At 42.3% G+C, this 26,011-nt stretch overlaps 2 protein-coding genes and 1 long non-coding RNA gene across 7 annotated transcripts; 1 reads left to right on the top strand and 2 right to left on the bottom strand.

Moving 5' to 3' along the window:
* Positions 1-3,290: 3,290 nt before the first annotated feature.
* Positions 3,291-4,911, bottom strand: LOC116184302 (uncharacterized). Its single transcript, XR_004149068.2, has 3 exons — positions 4,831-4,911; positions 3,999-4,078; positions 3,291-3,485 (listed from the first exon to the last, which is right to left on the bottom strand). It is a non-coding gene; the product is annotated as an uncharacterized LOC116184302 (long non-coding RNA).
* A 57-nt stretch (positions 4,912-4,968) lies between these two features.
* SAP18 (Sin3A associated protein 18) lies at positions 4,969-7,881 on the top strand. The gene is made up of 4 exons (XM_021539971.3): positions 4,969-5,101; positions 5,316-5,425; positions 6,623-6,745; positions 7,402-7,881. Exons 1-4 carry the CDS (start codon positions 4,988-4,990, stop codon positions 7,556-7,558), a joined length of 504 nt encoding a protein of 167 aa, XP_021395646.1. The 5' UTR covers positions 4,969-4,987; the 3' UTR covers positions 7,559-7,881.
* A 7,103-nt stretch (positions 7,882-14,984) lies between these two features.
* Positions 14,985-25,871, bottom strand: SKA3 (spindle and kinetochore associated complex subunit 3). 5 transcript variants are annotated; one of them, XM_021539977.2, is made up of 9 exons: positions 25,682-25,871; positions 24,043-24,107; positions 22,996-23,161; positions 20,629-21,064; positions 18,817-18,920; positions 17,958-18,145; positions 17,545-17,760; positions 17,288-17,406; positions 14,985-16,485 (listed from the first exon to the last, which is right to left on the bottom strand). In XM_021539977.2, the coding sequence occupies exons 1-9, from the start codon at positions 25,782-25,784 to the stop codon at positions 16,452-16,454; spliced, it is 1,431 nt and encodes a 476-aa protein (XP_021395652.1). In that variant the 5' UTR covers positions 25,785-25,871; the 3' UTR covers positions 14,985-16,451. The 5 variants fall into 5 exon arrangements, with proteins under 5 accessions (XP_021395652.1, XP_077637591.1, XP_031360256.1 ...); XM_077781465.1 differs by having other exon boundaries at positions 17,545-17,757; XM_031504396.2 differs by having other exon boundaries at positions 17,958-18,142.
* Positions 25,872-26,011: the final 140 nt, after the last annotated feature.

Below are 26,011 nucleotides of genomic sequence, written 5' to 3'. Positions count from 1 at the left end.
TAACGGGTATTTGTATAGAGAAGAAAATATCTCTGTGTAACAGACCAGGAGTTACTTTTTCTTTACTTGAAACTGAAGTCTGTTTTCCTCTGCTGATAACTACAAGCTCCAGTTTGCTCTGATCCGCTCCAGGTGTAATTCAAGCATTAATTACAATTTTTTGCTGGATCTCTCTTGCATAAGTTGTACACTCTAGCTGATTTACATTGTGAATAGTTTTGCATTGGATCAGCCTGAAGTGCTGTGGCTCTCCAGCTCCCTCCTCACACTGATCAGGCGATGCAGACAGGGTCACATCCTGCATCCTTTATCACTGCCCACTGTGGGAAGCAGCACCCTGAGGAAAACAAGATAAATCCCCACTGTTCCCAGCTCCTGTGTTCAGGACTACAGAACTCAGGAGCAGTAGAGTACAGTACCAGAGCTCAGGAGCAATGTAGACATCCTTCCAAATCCCTTACATGCCCAGGTGTCCAATATTAGTCTCCTCAGACTTCAGATAAGTTGCAGGATTTTTTGGTATTTTTTTTAATATTACTGTTCAATCAGTGTATCTGCTTTATGACAATATTTCTAACAGGAGTAAGCATAACTAACAAATTGTATTTCTTTCTCAAAAGTATGTGGATGCTGCAGGTTTCTGACAAACTGGCATTGGTATCTAAAATGAACGGAAGTAACAGAAATGTGAGTGATAATGCTTATCTGCCTAATACATTATTCCTTGAATATTTTTTTCTGAAACTGAAAAGAAGTATCCTGAAAATAGTGTTTTAGGAAACACCTGATATGGAATAGTTCCAGCAGAATGGCAGAATTATAACATTTGGCAACATCACAAACCACTTTCAACTTTAATTAAGGTCTTACACTGGCAGCTATGAGGCAGCTTGTTTACAAGGCACAGCAGCGGCTCTGCCTCGCGAACGCTGCCTGTGTGTCTGGAGCAAGCACAAACCTGCACAGCCTGACTGGTGCTGCTGTCACATTAGCAGTCAAACCATTTTGCAATATTGTAGAACACTAAATCACCTTCATTTTTATTAACTTTCGGTCCTTCTGATGACTTTGCAGGAAAAAAAAAGAAAAAGAGAAAAACAAATATGTAATTTATAAACAAATACAGATTCCTCCCAGGTAGCTAAGTCTTGGTGCTCCTGAATCAGGATGCTGCCTCGGGGGTGTCTGTAGGCTTTACACATCCAGTGCCAGAGTCCTTTTCTACATCTGAGCCCCACCAGTCTGTCCTGCACTGACTCATTCACCTGCTGCCTCTCAGGCAGGTTGAGTAGGACCACGGAAGAGTTACAGTGAATTTTCTGAGCCCAAACCATCTAAATTCAAATTAGGGAACAGAAACTGAAGCTTATATAAAACCAGTGTAATTGTCTAGCAGCACTACAGGCTTTTTGAAATTCACACTAACTTTGGTACAAAACACAGGAAATTAAAACACTGTAGTGAAATCTACTGCACTTGGAGCATTCTGAACATAAAAACACACCCATGATATCACCATGACACAAAATGTAGGAAATACCAGTGATTGCATTTGCAAAGAAGTTGTTCTTGTGTTGCATTTGCAAAGAAGTTGTTCTTGTGTTCTTCCTCCACTAGTTAAAGCTGGTTTGCAGTAGAAGCTCCATCAAATTTGAGACCTTGCTCTCTCAATTGATTGTAAAGATATTTGAAAGTTGATTGTGCTGTTGCCAGAATAGGGTAGTTGAACTTTCCAAAACCAAGTTAAAGACCAAGTCCTCTATCAAACAGACTTTATGAGATACACATACAACTAAGAAAAATTAAGGGGCTGTATGTAGTCCTGGTTAGAAAGAACTCAGAAACACAGCCAATAAGCCAGAAGTCCTGGGAGTCTTGGGAACCTGGAAGTAGTATGCTGCTGAGGCTAACTCATCTTCCTTGAACTCGTATTTGATACACTCGTAGGTCTGAAATGTATGGAGTTCTTTATTCTGGTCATGATGTAATATTTCTAGTTTCTGGGAGTTTTGTCTCCATAGCTGATATCCCAGGTTCAGCTACACCATTACTTCCTGTGTCTTCCCAAGGATATTTGTTATTTGCTACAATCCTGTTCTGCCTAGAAAGTTTTAAGTTACCCCATCCCAACTGCTCCTTTTGTTTTTCCCTTCCAGTCACAAGTTACAGTGTTTTGTAGGCCAATGGGCTCCTTGACCCACAGTGCTCCTCTCTAAATGGCAGCTTTGCCCAGTTCCATATCCTAATGGCACCAACTCCCCAACTCATTCATGCCTGTCTCAGGTGCCCCAACAAATAACTCACAGTTTGCTACTTAAATAACCAGTTCCTTAAGAACACGTGTTAACAATACATAAAGGGACAATTCACGCTTCCAAACCACTCATCTCCTTCTCTACAGGCATTCCCAGCTGGAAAAGTTCTAGTCATATTTTGGGTCTTTTCACAACAAAAGCTGGAGACTTGCTTCTATGCACATTCTCATCCTGCCTCACTGCCTCGGTGAGGATCTTTCATTTTCCTTACAGCGCACCCTATATATATGTGTGTTTGCATGTACAAACATCTGGTGCATAGCGCACAGTGACCATGAAAAAGCAGAGGAGACCTCTTGGCCCCCAAAACCTAAGGAAATGTGAAGGGAGGGTGAAGCAATCCAGCATCCCGCTGCCACTGAAGGGACATGGCTTACTCCAGTCCTATTCTCTCCCTCCGCCCCCCAGCTACTCCTGGACATGTGTTTCCCACCACTCGCCTTGCACCAAGTCTCCGATCGCAGAATCAGTTTAAAAGTTTCAAGTGAAATTAACTGACAGAGAACCAGCCCCCACTAGATAGTTTTCTATTAACTTGTATTAGGAAGCATCTAGTGAGAGCCATGCCTGGCAGAAGGGAGGGAAAAGCCCGTCACGTGAGTAAGGACAAGCTCAGGAGCCAAATCCCCCTCTGGCAAAAGCAAGCACTTGGACCAACTCCAGTACACTTGAGACCTCAGCCTCAACCTGAGGGAACCCCCTTCATGGTGTTATGCCTTGTTGAACCACACAGCCCCATCCCGAGTAAAACCCACACCTTGCAGCCACACCACTGCATTTTCATTTCCAAATAAATTTCAACCTTTGCTTCCAAACATAAGAATCTAAGATTTTAGACTGAATATAAATTGTGTTAATGCATAAAAAAAATCAATGCTTTAATTTACTTAAAACTCAGGCCCACTAGGGTCATATTTCATATAAATAATGTACTCCAAAAGTTCTAGCAGAAGGAACTACTCAGATTTGTAATGGAATTGTGCTTTATTTATTACAGCTGTTCCCTTACAATACTTGACATAAATTCTTTTGCTTCAGAAATGGTAGCTCACACACTGAGCCCAAAGTGTGTATTATCATGGCAGAGATAATTAATTTTAGCAGAGCAATAGACTGAATTGTTGCTGGTGAAATCAAATTCCACAAATGGTGGCAAGGCTGACTCATTGCCTATGGTAACAAAAGGATTATATGCTGTAATTTAATGCAGATTAAAAACTGTACAACACTATCCGGACTACTACAAAAGGAAGGTAATAAAAATTTAGGGTGAACTGTAGAAGGTTGCTGGCTGTCTTATCTTGTATTTGGTGAGCCATAAATCAATATTTTAAACCAAGTACTGTTGATGATATTAGAGTGAAATGCAAGAGGTTTTTTTTTTGTTTGGGTTTTTGGTTTTTTTTTGTAGTATGGACTCATAACACTTTTTCTTCTTTATGATAGACACATAAACATAATACATTAATATATTTTTATAATATCTATCTCCCCTAAATATTTTTTCAATAAATAATACAGTTGAAACATATTCAGAAGAGTGAAATCAAACCCGCAGAGCACAGGTACTTCAACACTTACAACACCTTAACAAGCACCTGCTTTTTGCTTTTTGCATGGTGAAGAACTTGGAATACTTCCTTCTGGTGCTGGAGGTACACTCGGACAGCAGCCCAAACTCACCCGAGCCTCCTGACTCAGGGACGTGCACTGCACAACGGGGACCCGAGACACGGCTCCGATGGCGCACGGGCTGTTCTCTGCTGCAAGAACCAACAGAGCATCGTGTGAGGAGCGCGGGCACACCGCAATAATACAGCATCAAATACGGCTTAACGGGGTGCTTAGGGGATGGGAGGATGGGGGTACGAGGACAGGCTGAGGGAGCTGAGACTGTTCACAGATTCGGCTCACCATGCGGAAATACCTGGCGGGCAGGAGCAAAGATTGACAGCCAGCGATGCCCCGCCACAGAACCGGAGGCAAAGGGCACAAACTGACATAACAAGAGAATTTGTTTTTTTTAACTGCAAAGGCCAGAGAGCACTGGAGCCGGCTGCCCGGAGATCTCCATCCCCGGGCACGCTCGGAGCCCACGCACCCTCGCCGATCCTGCTTCGCGAGGGCTTTGGTCCTCCAGAGCTCCCTTCCAGCCTCAGCAAACCTCTGAGTCCCTGATATGGGATTATTTTGCACCTGCAAGAGCGCTTCTGCTTTATTTTACAGAGAAACTTAACTTTGTTTTACTCTCAAAATGAGAAATAAATTCAGATGAAATAATCCAAGCGTAAACTCAGTGAAAACTGAGCCCCTCTGTCCCCACCGCTTTGAGTAACAAGCAACTCTCGACATTTTAAAAAAGCTATCACAAAACCACATATTTCGTATTCTTTTATAGATATTATACATTCCCCGCTTATTTTATAAGACACAACCACAGACTCAAATTTAACCCAAAAAAAAGGTTGTGGAAAAAAGAAAAAAAAGAACGTAGCGGGAAGCGTATGCATTTGACCTTTTCCTGACTGTAAGGGAAGGTAGGCCCTAAGGCGATTTCGCGCCCGTTTACCCCACCCTGCCGGTGTTTCCCCGCGGCTTCCCCGGGCCGGGCGGCGCCTCAGGGCGGGGCGAGCGCCGCGGGGCCGCCCCCGGCCCCGCCCCGCTCTCGCGGGATGGGCGGGGCGCGGCGCGACATCCGGCAGCGGCGCGGCAAGATGGCGGTGGAGTCGCGGGTGACGCAGGAGGAGATCAAGAAGGAGCCGGAGAAGCCGATCGACCGCGAGAAGGTGTCCAGGGTGCGGGTGCTGGTGCCGCGCCGCTTCGCCGGCCGCGCCAGGGCGGACAGCGGGGGTGGGGGGGGGGGTGGGGAGCGGCTAGTGGCGACGTGAGGCCTCCGGCGGAGGGGGGAGGGCGTGGCGAATGGCCTCTGATCCTAATCCCCACCCCTGCGGCTCCTCGCTCCCCTCCCATCTCCATCCTCACCCCCGCCTCACCCCGCAGACGTGCCCGCTGCTGCTTCGCGTCTTCACCACCAACAATGGGCGGCACCACCGCATGGACGAGTTCTCCCGCGGCAACGTGCCCTCCAGCGAGCTGCAGATCTACACCTGGTGAGTGGCGCGGGCCTGGCCCGGGCCCCAGCCCCAGCTGGAGCTGTGCGGGCTCGGACACTCCGTGCGGCTGAAGTGCCCAGCCACCGCTGCGTGTAATCGGTGGCTTCTGCTGTGGCGGTGGTTATCGCAACACATCCATTCGACGCAGGGGTTTTCCTTTAATGTGTATATGTTGTTCTGACAGCCCCGTTTATCCAGTTGAAACAGCTGTCCCAGAAGGCTTGAAATGTTATGTGAATGGTTCGTTGGTTGAACTCAGACCCTTCTGAGAGTGGAGCAATGAGTATTCTTTTTGCATCGTCAGGTAGCAGTGCTTTAACAGACATGTGCCTTTTATTACTCTCAAATTTATTTTGGAGAACTGCCTTAGGCTCCATTGCAAACACGTTAGGTTTTGTTTGTATTCTTTTGAAGGATGCCTTTGAAAAGGAATTATGCTGCTTTTTAAATCCTTCATGATGTTTGCCAGACTTGTAACTTGTATGTTGTGTAGTTGAGTAAATCCATCTAAGTGGGATTTATGGACTTTGTCCAGGCTGTTGGTGGTGTCTGAGTTGTTTCCCATGTGCAGAAGTCAGTATGGGCATTGTCTGTCAACACACTACTCCTTGGTTGCCTGAAGCTCAGAGCACCGTCTGTATAATTGGAGTAAATTCACTTGCGATGACTGAGTACTTTTGTTCTTGAAATTCTAGACATGAGCTTTAGCCCTGCTCTGGTTGAAGGCTGGGTAAAGGTCAGAAACAGAAAGCTATTTTACTTTCCTGCTTTTCTTACATTTCCTCTAATAGTTAATAACTTTATTTTAATACAGATGTCAGTTTAGGTGAGGAAACTCACACTGTGGTTTGTATGAATGTATATAAAAAAAAAAAAGGCTTCTGCTGTTTAAATGGTAACTCTTCAGAGAGACCTGGAAATGCATATGTTGAGATGTATACAGAGAAGAAGAGATTAATCTGAACATTGCAGTGAATCAGACACATTTGCACTAGAGCAGGTTGCCTCCAGTGTGCAGTAAGTGGTGAATTCTCCTAGGTGTTACAATCAATAACTGTGGACATAGGGTATGCCAAGGCAAAGAAATATGGTTAGGTTGTAGCAATATATTGATTCCATCTTAAATGTTTTGGGAAGCTTTTTTTACTGTTCCTTTGAGAGTATGAAGTGCTTTGGTTTGTTTGTTTAATCTAGGATGGATGCAACTCTCAAAGAGCTGACCAGCTTGGTGAAAGAAGTTTACCCAGAAGCACGGAAGAAGGGCACACATTTCAACTTTGCAATTGTTTTTACAGATCTCAAGAGGCCCGGCTATAGGTAAATGGCATTTCTTCTCTGAGTTAATAGAATACTTTGGGCACCAGAACAGTAAATTATTCTTCATTAACACTGATACAAAGTTCGGAACCCGCATACCAAATGTCTGAAGTTCTGTGTGATGACCTCTACAAACCGTTAAGTTGTGCTTGGTGACCATCCCTGTCAATGTGTTCCCAAAGCTATGAACATGTGTGCTTGAAGGCTTTGGTTTGTATTGGCAACTGGAATGTGGCCTTCCAACTTGAGATAATACTTTGTTCCTGGTAGGTCTTTCACCTGAGTTACAGCAGTGATCTTGTAGCAGGTGTTTCTCTTCTAAAATGGCATGAGCTAATCTTTGTCAGCATCCCTGCTTTGGAATCTGGTGGGGTGTCTTGTTCTTTGTCTGTATGGCAGGGGATAAGTGGTTCTTACTAGTATTTAACATAATAGGGTAGGAGGCTTCTCTGTGCTGTCAGAAAGAGCATTTGGCGTAGCTTTTCTTTTTCTCTGCACCCAGGATTGCAGAGAAAACCTGCAGTGTTTTGAGTACACAGCCACATGTGTACAGTGCAGAGAATGGCATGGGAAGGGGGTTATGAGCCACTGCAGTTCCTGTTTTGGACATCTGGAGAGATTGGCCGCTGATAACTAACTTGCCTTTCCTCTCACAGGGTGAAGGAGATCGGCAGCACCATGTCGGGCAGGAAGGGCACAGATGATTCCATGACATTGCAGTCGCAAAAATTCCAGATAGGAGACTACTTGGATATAGCAATTACTCCTCCAAATCGTGCACCACCCCCATCAAGCCGCATGAGACCTTACTAAAGTCTCGATTCTCGTTCTATGATTATGTATTCTGTTTACTCCTACTTGCTGTTCTAAAGCAGGCTTATTTTTTTGCTTTTGTTGCTAAGCACCTGAAGACAAAGCTGAGCATTGTAGAAGAAAGTTAACTCTTAAACATTAACTTTTAGTTTGTTAGAAGAAACTCCTTCAGCAGTGCCATCATCCTATCCCTGATTGTTATAGTTTGAATAGTAACTTAGTGTTTCACCAGTGTTCTAAAGACTTCCATTAAATATGACCAGGAGGATTACAGGTGTTCTGTAGTTCTGTCTTGTTTGGAATAAAAATTGATGTTATTATTCCTTTGCCTGTTTAGTGGTGTATCAATGCTCAAGGCTGCTCTGTGTTAGAAGTTACTAATGGTGCTGGGGGGTGTTGAGAGTGTTCAGCAGTCAGCTTCTAGAATCTGAAAAGTGAGGAAAGGGTAGCGTAGAGATCTCAGTTGTCCATGGGGCAATTGGAAGACTGGTGTGTGTGGTGTTGCCTGGTACCCTAAAGAGCAGGATGAAGAAGGGGTGACCTATGTCTCAGCATAAGTGATGCTTGGTGCTTGCCAGCCTGACTGCCTCTGTCACTGCAGGGGGAGATGCTGAGATGTGCTGGTGCCTCTGGTCTTCCAGTAGGGTCCAGCTGTCCTTGGCTGACTGGGAGCATCCAGCTGGTCTGGGCAGGACCAGGTACTTGGTTTCTACACCTTGAGCTGCTGTGTGCCAAGAGCAAGGCAAGGGCAGGAGCAGAAGCAGTAACTCATTAGAATCTCTACTTTCCTTGCCTAAGGCCTGAGCAGAGGCTAGAACTGAAGTAAATGTTCCTGTCTGCTGAGAACAAGGTGTGCTTTCTGTCATGAACTGGGGTCTATATAGGTTTGGTTTTTTTCCCTCTCAGGAATCCCTTGGTTCAGTATAGCCTGAGGGTGTTCTGCCCTTGGCTTAACCCTCTTCTGTCCCCCTTCTCTGGGTTCTAAATTAGGGAGTTGCAATTTCAGCCTTCATGAATGTCTCTCATTTGCAGAATCACCTACATCTAAGTCACTTCTCCCCTAGGACTGAGAAGTGCTCCCCACCTTTTTTTGAAGAAAGCTCAAGAAGACACTTCTAAATGCTGCTTATTGAGGAGTGAGCCTGGAGGTGGCAGTGGAGCTGATTTATTGTTGTCAGAGTTGGCATGGGCAGGATGTTTTCTTGTGGCACAGTCACCTCTGGTGTGAGGCAGTGGTCCTTCAAATAGTGATGCTATGAAAAACCCATGTGTTGGAACAGCTCAGGGATTTGTGTTACCAGGGAAAGGCTTGCTCAGGTTGGGGACACTTGACAGACTGGACAAACAGAAAAGCAAAGGCTACTGCTAAGTGGTCTCACTGATTGCCCCAGGGCATCATCTGTCCTGCAGTGTGAGTGCGGTGAGTAACCAGCATATAATTACAGTGCACTAAAGGGAAAGACAAACCTCCCATTAGAGGTACACAGGAATATGGCCATTTCCTCAGTTTTGCACCCTGGTTTTTGCTTCAATTGCATTTAAGGATAATTCTTAAATGTAGTCACTATAAAAGGCAACAGTGACAACTGAGCCTGTGTCTGTGACTCAGCTGCTCTGGGAGGTGACTTGACTTTGCTGCTGGAATGGGAGCCATGGCCAGGAAATGCTGGTGCCTGCCCAGCTGGCAGAGAAAAAGAACCTCTACTGGCTTTATATGTGGTGGTCCATGAAGCAAAATCACCAGGAAATGAAAGTACAGAACTGTCTTCAGTAGCAAATACTTAATTCAGCATGTTTGGTTGAGGAGTTTACCTTCCCTTGACTGCCATGAATGCATGAATGTCAGCTGATCTCTTCCCCAGCTGTTTCAGGATAAACATCTTTTGGGATCTCTTGCTCTCAAATCACACAGAAAGGTAATGCAGATGTGCAGAGCTTATTATTATGGGAAAAGACACTTGAGAGAAGAATGTAGTTCAGGTTAGGGGTTTCTTATATCAATATATATCAACTGGCAATCCAAGCTGATGACAGCAGCTGTGAAAGCAGATGTGGCAAGAGGTGAAAGGGAAGTGAAAGTGTCACCAGCTGAGCTCCTAGAGCACAGGAGAGGATTCAGTCACAGTAACCTGGTTATGTTTATCTCTGAAAGCTGCTATAGACATTGAGGAGGGATGTCAGTCCATAAAAAGAGCAAAATATGTAGAGCACTGTGGTTTGGGGAAATTAAGACAGTGAAAAATCCCATATGCTCAGGAAGTGGTGTAGACAGCACTGCATCCCAATCTGTCAATCCACAGGATTTGCTTTGTAAGCAGCAAGGCAGCAATTTGATGAGGAATTTTTGTCCCTCATCAAGGCAGCTGGATAAGGTGCTTTCCTTTTTTTTATCCTTAAAGGCCTAAAAGATGCAGCTCTGTTACATATCTACAGTGTCAACAGCAACCACTCCTCCAAAACTTTTTGTCTCCCAGATGAAACTAGGATGATAGGATGACAGCTGCCCAGAAAAGGTTTCCTGACTTTGACACTTCTCAGAGGTAATCCCTCCCCTGCCCAGCAGTCCAGACAGCTCTCACTTCCTGCCAATGCGCTGTGAGGGATACCACACCTACCCCCACCTCCCTTGCATGAGTCTTTCCAGGCCTCCCCTTCTTCCTGTCCTTTCTCAGATGGCCATTTTTCTCTGCCTCTAAGCAGTGACAAACATCCAGATCACTCCTGCAGGTCCCCCGCCTGTGTTCCCTGGCCTCTGGCTGCAGCAGCAGCAAGCCTGGTGAGCTGTGCTCCCTGGCAGGGCCAGTAGCATTCTATGTCCTGCCTGTGGGGTGCAGCACAGTCAAGTAGACTCACCTACAGAACCAGGCTAACTTCCCTTAATTTCTTTTTTACCCTCAGTAGCACCTGCTGAAGGCTGCCCTGCTCCCATAGATGGGACTTCTTCCTCTTTCTATGTCCCTTCTGGCGTGTCTTTCCTGCCTGTCTAGGTTTGTCTTGTCATGAAGGACTCTGCTGTGCTTCCCCAAACAAACTTGACTCTTAGTTCTGATTTTCCCCCATCATTTTGTGCACCTAAACCAATGGGTTTTTTTCAATCTAATAAGCAGAAAAGAAAGTGTATAAAAAAATACTATTTTTTTTCCTCACAAAGAATCCTCACACTATCACCTTGTTACACTTTACATAAATAGTGTTGATGTCACTATTGATCATTAGCCAGGCTTTCAGTTAACATTGGGAGGAAAAAAGATTCTTTTCCACATGCTCAGGCCTTAATTAAGTTTTCACAGTCACTGTCTGATTTCATCACCCCTCTAGTACAGGCACATACAAGTGTGTATACACACATGTATGCATGTCCACAAACAGGGACTACAGCATCAGAAAGCCAGTTCCTTTCTTGTAGTGGCAGCACGAGCCTGATATAAGTTCTGCAACATTTCTGGGAGAGGTCCTGGTGTGGAGATTAATTCCCTCCATAGTTTAAAGAGTGAGGACAACTCACACACTTTTTCAATAACCTGGGCAGACATAGTCCTCCCTCTGTGTTTGCTATCTGACTGAAGAAGTTGTGAAGAATTAAATTTTACAACTCTTGTCAAAAGCAGATCCAGCTGCTATGCAGCAGGAACATATTAAGCATTATCAGCAAATTCTCACTTTTGCAATTAAAAGCAGGAAAAATTAGGAGGTCTCTGAAATCATGCTGTATCAGAGCAGGTGAATGATGATGGCTAGGGTAGTATTCAAAGAACAGCACTATAAGTAATACAACAACTAAGGCTCAACTTGCCAAAACCAAAACAATCCAATTATCTGCTGTTATCTAAGCCCTCCTGTCTGGACTTTGTGCAACTCAAGATGGGTTAAAAACAAGAATATCCATTCCCTCTGAGGAATGTGCCTTGCAAAACACTCATGTAGTGCTGTGCACCTGGCCACAAACCCCTGTTGGTGGTGAGGAGGTCCCTGGCTGGCCCACTGGGGCAAAGTCCTAACTGCCTAAGGGCTGGGTTCAGAGGGGCTGGGGTGTTTCCCTCCCTGGGATATTTCCAGTTTCACAGGCTTAAATAGAGACAACCTGACCCAAATACTCAGTTGACTTCCTCAACACTCAGCAAGAAAACCCAGTGCAAATGACAGCTTCCAGGGCTCCTCTGGGTGAGCTCCTGCAAGTGCTGGCTGTCAATTCATGCTGTCAATTCCCCAAGCTTCTGGCAAACACAAAGTAGTGTTTTCAGACTTAAAAAGACTTAGGGGTCTTTAACAGCGGCCTGCTTTAGAGGATGGGAGGGGAAACCACAACAGTGGTTTCAGGAAGGGCATTTGGGGAAGAGCACCAGGCACACAGTAGTCCCCAACCCCCAAGTGCCTGCTCAGCTGGGGCTGTGTAGAGTCCAGGTTGGGGTCTGCTGCCAAACTCACCCCACTCCTGCTGTCTTTGCTTTAACAACTGCAGGGAGAGCAGGAGGCTTCTGCTAGAACAGGAGAAGGGAAGCAGGTGCTTAGAGAAATACTAAAGGTTGGAAATAGGTCCCACCAGCCAGAGCAGCCTACATGGCCAGGAACAAACCACACCACTCTGCACCTATGCATAGGGCCCTCTTCCAAGTGTCAGGTTGGTCCCAGCAGCTCTATTCTCTCCAGCCCAATTAATGCACAACCACCCAGTTGTCCCAGGGAGGGGGAAGGAGAGTTTGTGAGGAGCGCAGTGGTGAAGAGGAAGAGTTTCTTCAGCTGCCACTGAAGTGATTATGGAGGAACAGCCTCAGGCAACCTTACTAAAGCAGCCGGACAGACAGGATAGGATTCACCAGCCAGGGAAGGAGGGCATCCTGGCTCCCATGCCTGTCCTTTCCCTTCTCATGCCTCAACAACCACCAATGCCTTCGCAGGCAGGCAGTGATTTGGGTCAGTGCACAGTCCCTGAACAATTTAATCCTGGAAAACTGTAATTAGCTCCTGGTGGTTGTGCAAGCAGGAATGGATTTCCCTGCAGTCACAACTGCTGTGATGCAACCAACAACCTACAGCGTGGGACCTGCAGCTGGCGTAGGAAAGGTGGGAACATGCAGAAGGCCCTAGATTGGCTTACAGCGATGGCATAAGCAATCATTAGAGAATGTAACCCCAGGGCTTTAAGCCAGGAATACAATATGCCAACAATTATGGAGGCATCTGAACACCCTCCTGCTGAGTATTCTGCAAACTATGTTTTCCTTGGCCCCTCCCCAGGATAAATGCCTGTGTGACAGAGCACCTTATTCCATGGATCATTTCCCATGCAGACACATTTGTGCTACTTTTTAAAAAACTCTTCAACTTGAGTAAGGCAAGATAAGTTCAAAAAAATTCCTGGATCTGGTCAGGTCCTACTATGATTTCAACTCCCTCTTTGTAAAAGTAGGTATTACTGTAAGAAAAGCAAAACGTTTTACATTTAAGTTGATATAGGCAGCATCAGCCAATGTCTTCCTGGCAGAAAATTGTGCTCCTTTGGACTAACACACATGTGATTCCATAGTGTGGCCACTGAATATTGTCTTTGCTTCTTGTAAATGCCATAATATCTGTATTATTATCCCATGGGGAGCAAAAAGTACTCCCAAAGCAGAAGGCAGATCCAACACTAGCTACTGCTGTTGATAGAGCACGTGCAACCACCATGAGTGCTAGAACATTCAAATAGTGACAAGTGAGAACAAAACAAATATGACATTTTACAGGAAATTTAAAGCAGCGATGGTGCTTTAAAAAAAAAACAAAAACAAAAAGGAAGCCCAGACTCCACTTCCTTCTCCAGATGCTTACTTCCCAGATGCTTTTAAATACTGAAGAGCAATTTTGTGCTAGGTTCAATTTTTTCTCAGAGCAGGCACTGCTAGGAGATGTGTTCCCTCCTCACCCTTCCCTTACATCTGATCCAGCACTCACATGGGCAAAAGCTGAGCTTGAGATTGCAGTTGGGAAGTACACACTAGATGAGAAAACAAAAATAATTAGCCTTTCAGTGTCTTGGCAAATGAAGAAATCTATTGTAAAACTTTACAACCCCTAAATTCTGTGCAAGGGAATTGGCGAAACAGTTTCTAGTGGAAGCAGCCCCCAGTTAAACAAAATAAAGCACAACACAAAACTGTACTCTGGCAGTTTTGCTTATTTTCAGGTGATGACTGTCTCTTACAGAACCACTGTGTTTGCTACTTATGTAGCTACTGTTTATCCAAACTGCATTTTCCACAGGCCAATGCTGTTAAAGAGATTCACTCCACAACAAACCAACTTGAAAATTTAAGTTCCTTTGCATCATTCCCACTTTGACATGTTACGAACTTCAGAGTGCAGCTGATGAACCTTTTTCCAGCAACACTGGCTTAAGAGGAGTTTTACTCTCCTCCAGCCCCATGGCTGCATCCTTGGTTGTTCCAATATATCAGACAGCCACACACCCACCTGTCCCAACTCCCATGCTACAGCAGATTGCACAAGATTGCATCCAAGTGGGTTTTGAATATTTCCAGAGAAGGAGATTCCCCTGCCTTGCTGGGCAGTCTGTTCCAGTGCTTACACATTCACTGCTGTCAACTCCCTCCTCCGGCCCCATCCCATTACTCAAACTACTGTTTAGGACATCCTGAAACCTAAAAGAATTTCAAAGGTGAAGTATAGCAAACTAAAACTAGTTTTTGTTTTGCTGTCATGATTTTATCTGTCTCAGAACAGTGCTTTGCCTATTAAAAAAAAAATACAAACACAAACAACATGACGTGTATTACAGTAATACTGAAGACAAGAGAAACAAAACTGATGCATACAACTTCATTTCTTGATTCCAAAAGTCTCATCCCTGTATCACGTCATAACAGCTTAAGTATACCAGATGATTTTAAGGTTTCAATTGTCATATTGAAGATAATTATTAGTTAATAATATGGCACAGAAAATGTTAATAGGCAAGTAAAATTATTCAAGTGCCTTGCAGTGAGAAACCCAGCACTGCAAGGTACAGCTCCACAGTTTCCTAATGAAGGAAAGCATGGTGGAGTGTTGAGTTGTTCTCAGTTTAAGGGAAAAGACTTCACTAAACCCTTTTGTGAATTTCATTAGTTGAAGGCAGGGGGAATACAGCAAGGTTGCAGTGGTGCTGCTTGTTCCATTTCATGTTAAAAGGGTATCTGGCTTGCTGCAGGGCAAGAAAAAGACTGCAGGCTGTGAAATCCCTCCTTTTTAGTGCTGGTAAATCTGTCTGGTTGAACCCCTCTTGCATTGCAGCAAGAATACTTTGTACCTTTCCAAGGCTATGAAATGCCAGAACCAGCGCTCACCCCATCAGGTTTTAATCTACACAAAAGCTGGAAGCAGGTGTGGCCCTCACTCTTTGAAGAAGATGGGTAGAACAAATAAATGTTCTTATAGCAGACACCAAGCATTTTAATCAGATTTATTTAGTATCCAAAAATGTTAATTAAGCTCACAGACTGACACACTAATACTTACATAATTTTAAACAGAAACTAGCATTTTCAATGACTGCTCATGTCAAAGCTAGTAGAAAATTACCTTCTCCAATTAATTTGATGTACACTTATCCTGGAAAATTAATGTAATAGCAGGGAAAAGGCACCTTTACTTGTTAAGTTTTAACCAGGACAAGTCTAAGCAAATGAAGAAATACCTGTGTTGCTCTCTAGATGTTTGCATATCCCGAAGACTTAAAAAAAAATGTGGAGCTGAGTTCAGAAAAACATCCACTTATCCCCATCTCCTAGGACAGTCTCTCCCTTCTCATGTGTTGCATGTCTGCCCTCAGGTAAATGACAGAATTTCAGTTATCGACTGGAAGACAAATAGTAAGAACAGTCCTGGAGTCACTTAGAGGAATTGCTGACACTGGAAATTGCAAACTGGTTCCAAACAAGGATACAAAGCTGGGTTTTCTGGTGGAAAACAAAAATGCTAGTAGGAAAAAAATTCCTAATTACTACGACTATCAAAAGAGTGCCAAACAGTTCTGCAAACTTCAGCTTGGTGAGCTACTACAGGGTTATATCTGCACATTTAGAAGTGACACCAGCACTGAAGAGAATACACATGGGAGCAGCAGGAGAGGAAGCAGGAGAGGAGACCTGCCAGCAAGTTCTTCCAAGCAGCTCAAGATACATATAACCAGTAACAATTGCACATTTTGAACTGATTCACAGTAGAGCCAGAGTCACCTTCTAGGACTACAACTAAACCAGATGCATAGCACCTGATTGTCACCCGATACTATGTAGATACATAAAGAGTGAAGCTGCATGGGAAATGCCTGTCTGCTAGAGAGGCAACAGTCAGTCTGATGCAGGAATGTGTCAGATACATCTTAGCACTGCAGAAAGGACTAAAAGCACAGAACTGCTTTAAACAGTAAAGCAGGACTTACTCTTCCAATACAAAATTTTACTTGTTTCTGTTGATGATACCAAATACTGTTGAAGTACTAGACTTCAGCCTCAAGCCCTGAAAGGATGTAGAGTCACCAGAATAGCCAGAGACATCCACTTTTTAAAGCAATATACAGGACTTCCTTTTATTACAACCTAACTGCACTCTACAGCCTACTGCAAATGCAATCCTACACAACAAACAACTGAAGTACCACCTTGTACATGGACCTTCATTCCTCTTTGAAGTGTAATATATTTAAAACTCCTCAATACATTTTGCCAATAATGTCAATAAAAAATTAAGCACAAGCTGTTAGTTCAAACAAGTTTGTCCATGCCACGGATAAAAACCTTTTCTCAGTATGGCTCCTTCTTCCACAAGTATTTCCTTTTGCTTTTTGAACTTGTGATGATTTGGTGATAAGATCAATGAATGTGAAAGTTTCAGCATGGTCTTCAGCTTCATTTCAGATGTTTGTCTTGAAAACTCCATGATATCCTCTGAAAATATACCCAGATGTGTTCATGAGCTTATTTAAATCATATTTTGAATTAGCAGAAGATAAAAACATTGAAACCTTGTCTTTTTTTATCTTGACAACAAAAAATGAAGGGTCAGGTAAAGTGAGATTACTCAAATGTATTCTAACTTCCAAGTATAGTAATTTTTTTATCAGTCTTCCTCTGGGTTGTTGTTCCTTACATGTTCCTTGTACCTCCTATTTAAATAATCTTTATAGACCCTAAATTTAACAGATAATCAACAAGCATAATATATATTACATTTAATCAAGAATATGTACACTTTGATAAAGTTTTTATTACAACTTCTTTATATTCAAACTGATGGTGCTCTTTATAAAACTATAATTCAATTGTTCTAAGATTACTTTTCATTTGAAGAATTTTGTCTTTACCAAAACAAGTGTGAAATCAATTCTCACTTAGATACTTTTCACCAAATTCTTTCATTTTATTGCATAAATTTACCTAGAAAGCATCCACTGATGCTTTGATAGCCACAAAGCAAAGTATACCTACAAATAAACCTACAGTAAAATTCTGTCTTCCTTTTTTATTTTTAAATTTGGGAGGATCCAAACACACCATCAGCTATAATATTTGTTCTTTACAAACAGGTAGTCATATACCATGCCAAAACCCCAGTTATTTAGTCACAGAAACAAGAGCTGTTTGGATAGTTGAAGAGCAAGCAACTACATGAATTTCTAAGTGTATTAAAGCCTCTTTGTACCTCCTACAAATTAAATTACTTAACCAAATTTGTAAAGTGTAATCATACCTGTTTTCTTTGTTGCTGTAATCAGTGGAACAACTTTCATATCTTCTTGTATTTCCTGCCTTGGTCTCCATTTCCTTGGCTTTAGAAGAGTCTACCTTTTGATTATATTGGGAAAGGATCTATAGGAAACATTAAATATGAATAAAAAGAATTACCTAAGAACTCAAAACAGATGTATTACAGATAGAACTAGGCCCTTTAAATTATTGTATTTTGATATTAAAATCAGATGGGGGAAAAAAGGCATATAAGCTAACCTTTAAAACATTATCTGGTATCCTTGTTATTTCTGGAGGTGGAGGAGTATTGAGTAAATGGTCATAGTGTTCCAGATTGGGAGGGGAAGGGTCCTCAGTATGTTTAAGATACTCATCACAGCTCGCAGCAAAAGGAATTCTTTCTTCTTTGTATGGTGTATCTTTTGCATCATTCTTTTTCACCGACTCAAGCTTCCCCCCTGGTGTTACCTGCTGCTGCAAAAGAAGAATTAAATGTCTTAGTAAACTTATGTTAGGTAAAGTACTTAGCAAATGTTCTTACAGAATTACTATTAGAAAGAGCTTTTATAGTGACATAAGAAAAAATAGTATTGGAAAAGAACCCCAAACTTACATTTTATAATCTGCTTTTGGCAAAGTGTGTGAAAATGTACATAATTGCTATTTGCTACCTTAGCTTCTGCTGTTAACCATCTTGTTTGAAAATCTGGACACTGTGGTGTTGCTGCATGACTGGGAAGAGGCAGTTCCTTTGTCTCTGATGACCTTGATAATCCTGTATTATTAGTTTTGGAAGAGTCCTTCACATCAGGAGTACAGAACACAAATACCATAGGAGAATCCATCCAGTCAGCTGCTGCTATCAAGGGTGAGCAGAATAAAATTAAAAATATATATGTACACACACACATATGTAACTGTTACCAGTTCTAGTTTCATTTTCTAAAACATGTGTATCCTTTTAGTTGATATTTTGCTTGATTCATCCAAATTACAGTATTCCTTAAAGGCAGTAAATGCAAAGTAGTCATTCTAGTCCCACTACTGAATATAACTGAAGAAGCCCAACTTAAATCAGCATTGCTTTACCTTCTCATTTACCCAATTGTCACTATGTTTGTCTCAAGATATAAAAAATAACCTATTTATCCTCTCAAAGAAGTTCTAGCATTACTCTCGAAAGTCTTAAAGTACTGTCTTGCTATCCCCTTTCAGGAAAAAAATGGCTAAGTTGGCAAAACAGTATTTTTATTTCAAATATGGATAAGCTGCAGTTACAAAATTATTAATTCCTCTGCATAATTCAAATTGGATATGAGTACAAGAATGAGAAAAAAAATTATAGGGAGTAAGAAACTTTGCCATAGAAGCCACCAAAATTTTTAGACATTACTATTCATACAATGGCTTACCCTGAATTAACCATATTTAACCAGAAACACAATTTAAGTGAACCATGTTTACAATGCATTTGCACATGCATTCTGTAAAAATGCATACGTATATTAATTTCACAGATTGTTAACTTACCATTTTTAGCTCTCTTACTGGATTTTGATGCAGGAGTAACCATGAATTCCTTGACTGTCATTTCTGGCAAATTCCCTCCGTTATCATCTCCTCTTTTAACCAACCTGAAAACCAAATCCCCAGTTAGCTCTCAAGTATTATGAAGAAGTCACAGTTAAAGGAATATTGCCAACCTAGTCACCTTTCTAGTATTCATTATGAATATGCAAGTAAAAAATTAGTTTTCTCAAATGTTTTATATGAATATTTAATATATGTTTAAATGAATGTTTTATAGATTTTTTAATCTGTGATTCTACTGCAATTTGTGGTATGCAAATGTTCGGTCCAGCCACAAATTATCAAATACACTGAGATTTCAGTCTAAGGCATTAAGAAAAAGCCAAACCCTAACCAGATGTACAGGGTAGGACAAATGCCAGAGATTATCAATTCTGTATTAGGGGTTTCACTTTGGAACTGCCTGTAGCCTATGAAATTATATGGAACAAGAAGAACTCTTTTCTGCTTTTAAACTAATAAGGGTCTTGTGAACAGGAAAAGATTTTTTAATTGAATTTTTAAGTTTAAGTAAGATTGTTTATCTTGATCAAATACTATAGAGCTTTCAAGTAATTTTAGTAATTACATAACTATTTAAAAGGAGAGATCCCCAAATTATTTTAAAAGAAAACGTAGTGATTTCAAAGTGACAAGCTATTTAATATCAGTTCTATAACACTGGAAAGAGAAACTAAAAAAAATATTTTTTTGTATCTAAGATTTTCTAGTGAAAAAATGGCATATACACTTAAGAGAATACTAGGCAAAAGGTGGAAACTTAACTAACATACACACAAATCTGTGTCTTTAAAGAAAATTATTTTAAATGCTTAAAAAGTAATTTAACTATCATAACCAGATTTAGATTGTCTCTACAAAATGTCTAAACTGAAAACATCCCCCAATAAACAGTATAGGCAGTATATGAGGCAGTACATTTTACTTAGATGAACACACCTCAAACTTTGGGTTAAATAAAAAAGTAACTTTTCAAGTCAGTTTTGTCTTCAAAGCCTTAGAGGTAGTTGAAGCCATATGATTTTTAGTTTTTACAGTGAGTAGAACCAGTAGAATTTTTAAAGTGTTTTTCATGGATGTGATCCTTGTTTTCAAAACAATTTCTCTAAATATCAAATATTAAGGTACTGTCAACTTTTAAAATGGAACATATTGCTAATACTAACTATAAAAACATGACCTATTAACTACATGCATGACCTCACTGCTGCAATTATTTTCCTTTATAATTAGAACAGTGAAAATCTAGGTAAGTTCTTTCAAGAGAAGACTGGAGCAAAAGGAATAAACTGTAAGTTGAGGCTTATGTTAGAGACAATACAGTGCTTCTACAAATTCACTGAATGCTTAACAAACTGTTTTCTGTTTATATTAATAAAGCTTCTGCAACCTTTACACTGGCTGTGTAATATCTGTAGTAGACAAGCCCAGGCTGAAACCTTTGGTTAAGGAAAACAACAGATCATATTGTGTTTCTCTCTTTGTAAATACATTGTGTATGGATGATTCTTATGCTGCAGTCAAGGCAAGCAGCACAGCAGATATATTTTAAGTCAGCATCTAGCACTGCAATGGGTATGTGAAAAGATGTGTAGGGAGTTAAATGACATAGGACCCAGCACCTGAGAAATATCACCTGAGCAATCGCCCACCTCAAGACAAAGAAGAAGGCAATAGGAACAAGAAATTAGTACAGCAAGAAGAAAATACAGAAAATTCAGTAGAGAAACAATCTGAACTCCAGTAACTTACTTTTTTAATGTCTGAGAAGCTTTGTGAATAAGTGACATCGTATAATCTTCATTCATACACATGGTATGTTCACTAATGCCGAAGTGCTCAAGTTTTGGTGTTACACACTCATAGTCATCCATCTTCAGCCTACATTTTGGTGTTTTGGGCAAAGCCTGCGGCGTCCGCAACCTTAGTGGAGTCTCATTCTTTGCCCTCAGCTGGCGCGCACTGCTCATGTGCTGTGCACTGTGCGGCGCTTCCAGCGCTCCCCAAGGCCTGGGGAACGTGTACTGTGAAAGCCCAAAATCGGAGAGCTCGGGGATACGCAGGGGGTCTTTGGGCAACGGCAGCTTCTCTGTAGAAGCAGATAGGTGAGGTACATCATTTGCTTTTTCGTCATCAGATTTATTCTGCACAGACATTGCTGATTCACTGTCAGCTTCATCCTCCTCTTCTTTTTAAGAAAAGAAATGAAAAAAAAATTACGTCAGAAGTTTGTTTTAAGAATTTATAAAATAAATTGCAACACTTCCCCAGTATTCAAGTTCTTTTACTTGTTGTTGTAAAAATTAGATTCCTTCTTTCCCTTTAAAGTACTGAACCTGAAGTTACAACAGGTATCAAAACCTTATATGGCTAAGCTATATTTATAAGTCACACATTTACTGAGTTTCACTCTATTGGTAAATATTATTTCTAGGGAAAATTAAATTAAAAGATGTTTACCTAAGTGTATTTTTATCCCTGCATGGAGATGAAAAGGTTTTTGGAGAAAGAGCAAAGGCTGCATACAGTACTAAAATGCCCATTCTTCAGAAAAACAGTATTGAGGAAAGGTTGTGAAGCAGCAACTAAGAACTTGTGAAAGGAGACAGCTTTTTCAGTAACAGTAGTTGACTGCAAAAGTATGTAAATGCGTAATTTGTACATCTTTGGAGTTAGATAAAGCAAACAACCCAAAATGTTTGTGAATTTCTGCATGATGTAGTAAGTAAAGGACAATTAAAATGGTGAAGGGTCTGGAGCACAATTCCTGTGAGGAGCAGCTGAGGGAGCTGGGGTTGCTTAGCCTGGAGGAAGGGAAGCTCAGGGGAGACCTCACCACTGTCCACAGCTGCCTGACAGGAGGGTGTGGCCAGGTGGGGGTCAGGCTCTTCTCATAAGTAACAAATGATAGGACCAGAAGACACAGTCTTAAGATGCACCAGGGAAGATTCAGGTAGGACATTAGCAAGAATTTTTTCACAGAAAGGGTAATTAGACATTGTAATGACTTCCCAGGGAGGTGGTGGAGTCACTGTCCCTGGAGGTGTTTAAGGAAAGACTGGACATGGCACTCAGTGCCATGGTCTGGTTGACTTGGTGGTGTGCAGCCACCAAGTGAACTTGATGATTCAGATCAATCAACTTAATTGAATCTGTGAGGTGGGTAGGGGGAGGGAGGCTATTTAAAGTAATATACCTTCTGATGTGCAGTGATATGTCTGCAGACGCACTTGGCTTAAAAATACAACTTAAAAAATAATCTAACCTTGTAGCTCTGTTTGGAGACTTCTTTAAAAGCAAAGAGGGTATAGGAAGAAAGGTACTATAAAAAAATCAGAGTCTTCTGCCCTATCTGTGTAAAACAGCTATAGGAGCTTAACTTGGACATCAATATGGTTCACAACCATAATTTTGTTTTGTGTAATGACTGGATAATAATCAGAGAAAGTTAAGACCACGTCAAAAGCTTTTTGAAGTCTGATTGGGCCCTTGATAACAAAAGGAGTAAGTGTAGTATAGACAGGTATAATACTTTAAGTCATTTGGCATATCTGGATTTTTCAGAGAGTTCTATGTATATTTTCTGACTGGATTAAGGACCTCCTTCCCCTCCAATGATCAAGGTGCTACTGCTTGTCACATGCCACCTAATACCCCAGCATTCTTCTCTGGTCCCATTTATGCTGTGAAACAGACATTTTAGGATTTTCTCTAGGGTGATTTAAGTTAATGAAACCATCACATGTGAACACAAACCAACTCAGATGCATCTACAATAGTTCCTCATGCATGAGAAGTTGAAGCAGTATAATTCTCTGGGTTATGAAAACATGCTTGCTAACATGTTTTCTGAATATATTTATTACTGAAAAAAACCCCAAAACCCAACAGACACTAACCTAACGGCATGCCAGAAGATCTAATTTCAAGTGTTTGTGTTTTAGTTAATTCCTACAGTGCTAATCACAACCAAATCTTTTACCCTCTGGATATTATTAAAAAGCAAATAGCATGGATGTACTTGATCTCCTAATTAATAGAAATATACACATAGTTAAAGAGAAACATTTTATAAAAATGATACTTTTTTGCACATACTGTACTAACAAGAAATATTACCTGTAGAGCCTTCGACATGTGGTTTGTAGCCATATTTCTGGAAATGCTCTCTTATTTTTCCAAGATCTGCTGCATTTCTTTCTATCAAGATTTCACTTGCCTTCATAAACTCATGAACTGCTTTATTTTCATTGGAAATCTTACCAAGACTGGCACTAATATCTTCCTTTGGGGACACAGAAGGGAACATAGAAATAGTGTTTTTCAAATCATCATGATAGTTGTTTACACATGAAGCATTTTGGAAGTATTTAATTGCAATTCAGATGAAGATAAGCAGCAAATTTAGGTCTTTTCTATACCTGAAAACCAACAGGCATATACATCTATGGAATACCAGGAATATACAGAGCCTAAGTGTATGAAAACTTACAAAAGTAACTGTAACGATAGCTCACAAAATGATAACTACTTACTGGTAACCTTGCCAAGGAAACTATATACATTTACTCTGGAAAAATATGAGGTAAGAGCAATTAGTACAGACTCTTACTCCATATGTACAAAGAACTAGTGCAGAGCAGAAAGTCAACTTCATTGTTATATCACTCAATTATTTCTATATTGCTCATTTCTATAACCCATTTTTTCTACTTAGGTATTAGGAATAGACAACTTTTTTCACAAATTTAACTGAATGGCTGAAGGTACTGAAACTTCTGTGAAGACTGATTTTATTCTAAAGGCTGGTTATGGAAGACAAGCAAGCTTGTCTCTTTTGTTGGGAACTGCTGTTCCAGAATCATTCTCCTCATACCTTGGCACCACTCCAACTTCCTTGTAACCTTTGTTCCCTGCTTACATGAGCGACAGTAGTGACTGCAAACTAAGAAACATTCCTAAACTTACTTTGGGTAGCCCACAAGTTTTTGAGCATTACCCCAGTATCCATGGCCATTATGAGGACTTAGATGTGAGTAAAAATAAGGGTTATAACTACTGACTAATGAAGTTGAATTGTGACTTAATGACCAAAACAGAACCACAAGTTTATGGAACATGCACACACATATAATTTTTCAAGAAGGAAGCAGGCAATGATATTACCTTCTGAGTCTTGACTTCACAATGGAGGTCATGCAAGATTGCTATTGGAGATTCATCTTCACAGTCTTCACGATGAATGTTCACATAAAAGAGTTTAGAAAGTAAAAGAGGTGTCTTAGTGTTTTAGCATGAAAATCGCATTCTACACGGTGAATGAATGTAATCTCCTGTATTAGCAGAAGAGAGGCTGGCCATGAGCTGTCAGTGTGCATCCACAGCCAGCCCAGAAAGCTCAAATGTGTCCCGGGCTGCATCCACAGGTGGGCAGCAGGGCCAGGGAGGGGATTCTGCCCCTCTGCTCTGCTCAGACCCCACCTGCAGGGCTGCATCAGCTCCGGGGTCACAGTGCAGGGAGGACAGGGACCTGCTGGACTGAGTACAGTGGAGGGACACCAGGATGTTCGGAGGGATGGAGCTCCTCTCCTGCAAGGAAAGGCTGAGAGAATTGGAATTGTTCAGCCTAGAAGAGAGGCTGCTTCAGGATGAACTAATTGCAGCCTTCCAGTACCTGAAGGGAACTTCCAGTACCTAAAAGATGGAGAAGGACTTTTTTTACAAAGGCAGGTACTGACAGGGCAAGGGGGAATGGATTCATACAAAGGGAGAGAAGATTTAGATTAGCTATTAGGAGGAAGTTCTTTGCTGTGAGAATGATGAGGCTCTGGAACAGGCTGCCCAGAGAAGCTGTGGCTGCCCCATCTCTGGAAGTGTTCAAGCACAGGCTGGATGGGGCTCTGAGCAACTTGGTCTAGTGGAAGGTGTCCCTACCCATGGCAGGGGATTGGAACTAGGTGATCTTTAAGGTCTGTTCCAATTCAAACCATTTTATGCTTCTATAATATTAGAGATGTTGGAAGCATACATTAGAGAAAGAGAGTCCATATAGACAAAACCAAAGAGAACTAGTTCATGTCAGGTACTTGACACAGCAAAAAACTGTTCTTTGTACAATGTGTTAAACTCCACAGAGAAATTGCCTGGGCTTTCACTTCAAGGTTGCAGCTAATGCTGTATATGACAGATATTGATAAAACAAATACGACCCTAGGCTGTCAAGAATTGCTTGTGTTAAAATTTTATCATTAAAGAGGTCAGATGAAATTGGACAAATAGCGATATAGAGACCAGTGGAAAAAAAAAATCAGCAGAAAATTGAATTCTTCCATCGTATTTGCCCGTGGGCAGATGCATCGCTCACGTACACAACACAGCAGACATTACTTTTTAAACTGCAAACCAAGGCTGATGCAAACAGTATAGCAGAGGGCACCTGCTACGTGACAAGACGTAGCATAGAGATAAACACAATTAGAAGCTTGAGCTATCTGTCCAGAGAGAATATGCCCTGCAAATGTTTTCCTACATCGATCCACGAAAAAAAGAAAAAGAAGCAAGAACGTGAGTCCCATTTCATCCCAGTCATTCTGTTTTTCTCCGTGATAAGAAAACTCAGCCACACACCCACAAAGGAGCTCAGAGAGACCAGGAGGAGCCCGAGCAAGCCGCAGGCTGAGCTCCGGGCCCGCCGGGGGCGCTCCCAGCGGAGCGCGGGGGCAGCGGCGGGCAGGAACGCAAACCGAGCCAGGGGCCCCGAGAACAGCCGCGGAGCCACCGGCCTACGGCCGCGGGCTGCCCTTACCCGCGTCCTCCCGGCGCAGGGCCTGCTGCAGCTGCTTCACCTCCTTCTCCACCGTGAGGGCCAGCTCCCGCAGCTTGCCGAAGAAGGCGCCGGTCACGGCCATGGCTCCGTGAGGGGCGCGGAGGCGGCGGGGCCGGGCCGGGCCGCGCGCGCCGCCGGGGCCTTCAAACTGCCGCCGGCGCGAGCCCCATTGGCGCCGCCGCGCCCCGCCCGCCGCCGCCTCTCGCGAGAGCCGCGCCCCGCCCGCCGCCGCCTCTCGCGAGAGCCGCGCCCCGCCCGCCGCCGCCTCTCGCGAGAGCCGCGCCCCGCCCGCCGCCGCCTCTCGCGAGA

Source organism: Lonchura striata, chromosome 2 (genome assembly GCF_046129695.1).
Source record: "Lonchura striata isolate bLonStr1 chromosome 2, bLonStr1.mat, whole genome shotgun sequence".
NCBI classification, from domain to species: domain Eukaryota; kingdom Metazoa; phylum Chordata; class Aves; order Passeriformes; family Estrildidae; genus Lonchura; species Lonchura striata.
The sequence above is the reverse complement of the archived record's forward strand: the minus strand, read 5'-3'. Positions and strand labels throughout refer to the sequence as shown.

What these genes read in the sequence shown, in the direction of transcription:
- SKA3 (XM_021539977.2), bottom strand. Translation starts at nt 25,784, where the DNA reads ATGGCCGTGACCGGCGCCTTCTTCGGCAAGCTGCGGGAGCTGGCCCTC. An exon ending in CAGTAAGAGAGCTAAAAATG is followed by an intron (nt 18,146 to 18,816) that starts GTAAGTTAACAA and finishes CACCCTTGATAG; the next exon opens with CAGCAGCTGACTGGATGGAT. An exon ending in TACCAGATAATGTTTTAAAG is followed by an intron (nt 17,407 to 17,544) that starts GTTAGCTTATAT and finishes TGTTTCCTATAG; the next exon opens with ATCCTTTCCCAATATAATCA.
- SAP18 (XM_021539971.3), top strand. Translation starts at nt 4,988, where the DNA reads ATGGGCGGGGCGCGGCGCGACATCCGGCAGCGGCGCGGCAAGATGGCG. An exon ending in AGCCGATCGACCGCGAGAAG is followed by an intron (nt 5,102 to 5,315) that starts GTGTCCAGGGTG and finishes CTCACCCCGCAG; the next exon opens with ACGTGCCCGCTGCTGCTTCG. An exon ending in CTCAAGAGGCCCGGCTATAG is followed by an intron (nt 6,746 to 7,401) that starts GTAAATGGCATT and finishes TTCCTCTCACAG; the next exon opens with GGTGAAGGAGATCGGCAGCA.